The sequence below is a fragment of the Leopardus geoffroyi genome, chromosome X, assembly GCF_018350155.1.
Source record: "Leopardus geoffroyi isolate Oge1 chromosome X, O.geoffroyi_Oge1_pat1.0, whole genome shotgun sequence".
Taxonomy (NCBI): Eukaryota; Metazoa; Chordata; class Mammalia; order Carnivora; family Felidae; genus Leopardus; species Leopardus geoffroyi.
This window is the reverse complement of record NC_059343.1, coordinates 69,254,136-69,258,740: the sequence shown is the minus strand read 5'-3', so window position 1 is coordinate 69,258,740 and position 4,605 is coordinate 69,254,136. Positions and strand designations below refer to the sequence as shown.

The window sequence follows — 4,605 nt, the reverse complement described above, 5'->3', positions numbered from 1 at the left end:
AATAGTTGAAAAAGCAACTCTTAATGAAAATAGTGTTTATTATACATCAGTCACTAAATGAATAAACTAAATGATCTTTCTTTAAATTAATCACTTCAAAAACGTTTAATATACAAAACTGTACAGTTATAAAGTCGGCAGAAATATTTGGGTTAACTCAGGTTTGAACCAGAGCGCTTAACTGCGAAGTAAAAAAAAAAAAAAAAATTCAAACCAAAAAACCCTAACAGTTGTAAAACACGAACTCAGTGAGGGAAAACAAAACAAACAAAAAAATTCCAGAACGAAAACCCATCTACCAACAGAATGCAGAGGCTTCACAAAAAAGAAAATGGGTCCGGGATTTGAATTAACACATGTTCTTCAACGTGCAGCTGAGGGAGACACAGTGCGGTGGACCAGAGGCCTGGAAGCCCATACTAGCGCATCCTCCACAAGGAGTCCTGGGCTTTTTGGTCTTTAGGTAGTTTGAGGCTTTGTCTGCCAAAGCTGCACCTGAATGCCAGACAAGGCAGGCAGCCTAGGCATGCGGAGCCCCCAGCCAGGTCCCTCGGACTGTGTCTGGGTGTTGGGTGCTTGGCCGGCCCTGCACATGTGTGCTCATTAAGAATGAGGTGCCCTGTGGACCTGGCGTGTAGACAGGAGAGCTAGCAATAAAGCCAGAACGACTGTATATTTTTTGGATTTCTACACAGCCTAGAGACATTTTATGTAGTTTTTGTTTTTGTAAATAGTAATAGGATACACGCATCTATCTACTCACACATTTCCACGCGCAGTCATGCACACACAGATTAAAAAACAGAAACAAACAAACAAACAAACAAAAACCCAGAAACCGAGCCGCCAGGGCGCTCGCTATCTAGCTTAATCATCGCTGTGGGCTTCTACCAGCTGTGCTTGTCTGGGACGCGGAGACAGCTTCCCGTGAAACCACTCTGAGACAGCGGTATGTATACACCGGAGAGGAGGTGGTACGAAGCTAGACCAGAATCCCTATGACCTTTGCCAATCATTTCATTGTCGTTCTGCACGGAGCAGAGAGCACCTGTCCACCACCCCACTTGCCACCCCTCCCCGATGGTTTCTCACTTGGAGAGCAGGCAGTGAACTGAAGGTGAACTGAATTGGGAGGCACTCAGTGAGTCTGTCGTCGCCAGCGTCTCGGGATAGTCGTCTCCAGCGAAAGCAAATGTATGTGAATACAAAGTCCTTCGCCTACGAAGGCCAAGGTGGAGTCGCGCTAGTGGTCCTGGTGAGGCATGGGGCCCTTAGGGAGTTCTGAGTGAAGGCATTCCGGACTTCAGTAGGTGCGGAGGTCTCTTAGCACCACAGGCTGATCTCTTTTGCCGGGTGCCACAGCCAAATCCTTTTATGGCACCCGGATCTGCGCTGTAGAAGCCTGCGAGGGCTCCACAGATCCGAGAGGGAGGGCAGAAAGCTTCAACATCGCCTCTCCTACTTCGCTGTGGTTCGCAAACCCAATAGGCTTGCCTATTCTGCCTATCCCAGGCACTGTGCCCTCCGAAAAATTACATATATATCTCCAATACCATCATCAACAACTCTCTCCATTGTACCTCTTCTCTCCATGCAGATTTAGGATAGGGGGTGGATGGACGGGTGGACATCTCTTCCCCTCCTCCTTCCAGTCCCCCTGCCTTTTTTAAGCAATTAGAAAACCATCAGCTCAATGAAGGAATAATAATAATAGCAACAATAATGTGGAGTGGCCGATTAGATACAAATTATCTCACAAATATTGTGTACAGCTTGTAGTAAAACACCGCAGACATTTAGAAACGCTATAGAAGTTTTAAAAAATGCAAAATTAGTCTATTGTAAAACAGATTTCACCTGAAATACAGCTGCTATAACCAAGGCGCTGAAAGGTTATTCAGAGGCACACATCTGTTTTCCCACCCCCCCCTTCCCCATCCCTACCCCACCCCCACGTTACCCCACTCCTTGTTCATTAAAGAGAGGAGCAACCAAACAAACCTTACTCAAAATAAACAATATGTTTTGATCAGCAGAAAAGGTTGGAGGAAACAGTCGCCCTGGCGGCAGGGTATGTGAGGTCCCCTCCTGAACTGCTTAACACTACTGGAATGCGTGTGTGAGTGTGTTTCCTTTCTTAGTATAAGTTAGAATCCCCTATTGAAAATAAAAAAGGAAGAAAAAAGATGAGAGACTGAAGAGCCCTATCTTTATATCTAGCTATTGCTATCTCTCTAGATAGCAATAATAAAGCTGAAGTGAAAGGAAGAGAGTGGGAGAGAAAGAGAAATGCGCGCTGCTCCCAGTGCGGCCGGCCGCTTCCTTGCTTCCTGCAGTCAGAGATCGTGGCAGGACGTGTCTGTTTTCACGGTGTGTGAATAAACCTCATGTGGCTGCTGATCCCCTGGTGGAGTCATTCTTTTCTCTTTCTGTCTTCGATTACAGAACCAGACACGCACCACTTCTTTCTCCAACTGGAGGCTGTCTGCCAGCGAGGAAATCTCCTGCGCGGCAGGCTTGGGACACTTGAGGAAATGCGTTTCCAGTACGCCCTTGACACTCACCTCGATGGAGGTTCGCTTCTTGCGCTTGCGGCCCTGAGCAGCGATTTTGTCAATGCTGGTCGGGCTCCCAGTGGACGAATCAGCCTCCTCCAGCCACTTGTTCAGCAGCGGCTTCAGCTTGCACATGTTCTTGAAGCTCAGCTGCAAGGCCTCGAACCTGCAGATAGTGGTCTGTGAGAAAACGTTGCCGTACAGTGTGCCTAGCGCCAGCCCCACGTCGGCCTGCGTGAAGCCCAATTTGATTCTTCTTTGTTTGAACTGTTTGGCGAACTGTTCTAACTCATCCGAGGTTGGTGTCTCCTCGTCCGAGTGGTCCTGGCAGTGGTGCGAGCCTAGATCGCTGTGGTCTGGGGGATCCCGGAGCACCGGGTGTAGGCTCTGTGCGGAGGCGGAGGCCGGCGGTGGAGTGAGCCCTCCGTGCTCCAGCATGCCGCTCACGGTGAAGCCCGACTGGGAGTACACGTTAAGGGGTTGGCCGCTTGACGTGATGGACGGGTTCGGAGCCGGATTAGCCCCCCAGGCATTCGGATGGTTAGTGTGCGGAGAGTGGTGGGCGACGTGCGGTGAGCGGTGATGGATGATCGCACCCAGCTGTAGGTCTTCGCGTCCGGGCTTCACGTCCTGCTGGTCCAGAGGGTTGGCGACCAGTGTGGAAGACCATGGGCCTCCATCGCCCAGACTGGTCACCCAATGATGCCCAAGAGGATGCCCATTGCTAGGAACTCCCTGCAAGTAATCACTTTGGACAAGTTTCTGAGGGTTTCGGAAAGGACTCCCCTGCTGCATCCCCGCAGAGTCCGCGTGGACTAGGGAGCTAGAACTGAGAATGCTGTAGGGATTCGAGGCAGCTGTGGCCATGGTCGGTGAGGATCCCCTACTAGTTATAATGTGGCAAAGGGAGCAGCTTCAGCCTTTGACATCTATGGTTGGGGGGGAGCCAAAGCCGCAAGAGCGAGTTACCGGCACATGTGGTGACCAATTGCAGCACATCTTGGCCTGGCCAGCCACGGGCTTGGCCAATGGCCGCACGGGAGGCTGGGCTAACTTTCCAAATTAGGCTAGCGAAGCTTTAGAGTTTCAGTGAGATCTGAGCAGGAAGTAAATCAATCTTTGGGCTCCATTGGTTGCCTGGCGCTGAGTGGCAGCAGCTCATTTGATTAACCCTTTCCCCCTCCCTCCCACCTCGGACTTCATGGACATTTGTAGGAGAGGGGGAAGTATCAAAGGGGAGTGTGTTTGTGCGTGTTTGGGGGGTTGGGGGAGATGGATAGGGGGTGAAGTAGAAAACTGGTTTTAGAATTCCTTTTGTATTATTTAGATTAATAGAAATCGTGAGAAAAATATTATATATATACATATATAGTAAAATAGTATATATATATGTAAATATTAGTATTTATATATATACTAAGAAGGCAATATAACCAGGTGAAATGTCATCTAGATTTTAATAGATTGTTTTTTTTTTTTTTTTAATCAAATTCATTTAACATCCTGGGTTAGTTGTGTGCAGGGGACTGTGAACCAAAATCTTCCTACAAACTTTGAGCAAAGGGAATTAAGAACTACTTTGACTTGTTTTATTTATTTCACTTTATCATTTATGAGAAACTTGATACCAAGTTCAGAAAGCATCTAAGAAAGAGATGCCCAGCTTCTTCGGAAAATTTTGATTTAAGGCATGAAGAACTGGAAGATATTGGGAAAATCTAATGTGATAAAAATAAAATCTAATGTGATACTGGCAAAATTCATTTATTTTGAGGTTGGTCAATTGGATGACTTGCTTTTTATTACTACTCCATGTCAGCTCCCAACAGGGATCCCACAACTTCTTTCAGAGGCATTGCTTGCTGAAATGGGCAGCCATCCCTCACACTCACCTCAAACACTCATGGGACCAACTCTCATTAGGTGCATAGGGAAATGTTCTTGACTAAGGCACCTGATGTTCCCTAGTAAAATTGTTGTTAACAGGCACCGCTCCCCCTCCCACTCCCACTCCCAAACAAGCTGAAGTAAATAGGAATCCTTTAGTGTA

At 47.6% G+C, this 4,605-nt stretch overlaps 1 protein-coding gene across 1 annotated transcript; it reads right to left on the bottom strand.

Moving 5' to 3' along the window:
• Positions 1 to 1,990: 1,990 nt before the first annotated feature.
• Positions 1,991 to 3,519, bottom strand: POU3F4 (POU class 3 homeobox 4). The gene has a single exon (XM_045471479.1). The coding sequence runs from the start codon at positions 3,420 to 3,422 to the stop codon at positions 2,337 to 2,339; it is 1,086 nt and encodes a 361-aa protein (XP_045327435.1). The 5' UTR covers positions 3,423 to 3,519; the 3' UTR covers positions 1,991 to 2,336.
• Positions 3,520 to 4,605: the final 1,086 nt, after the last annotated feature.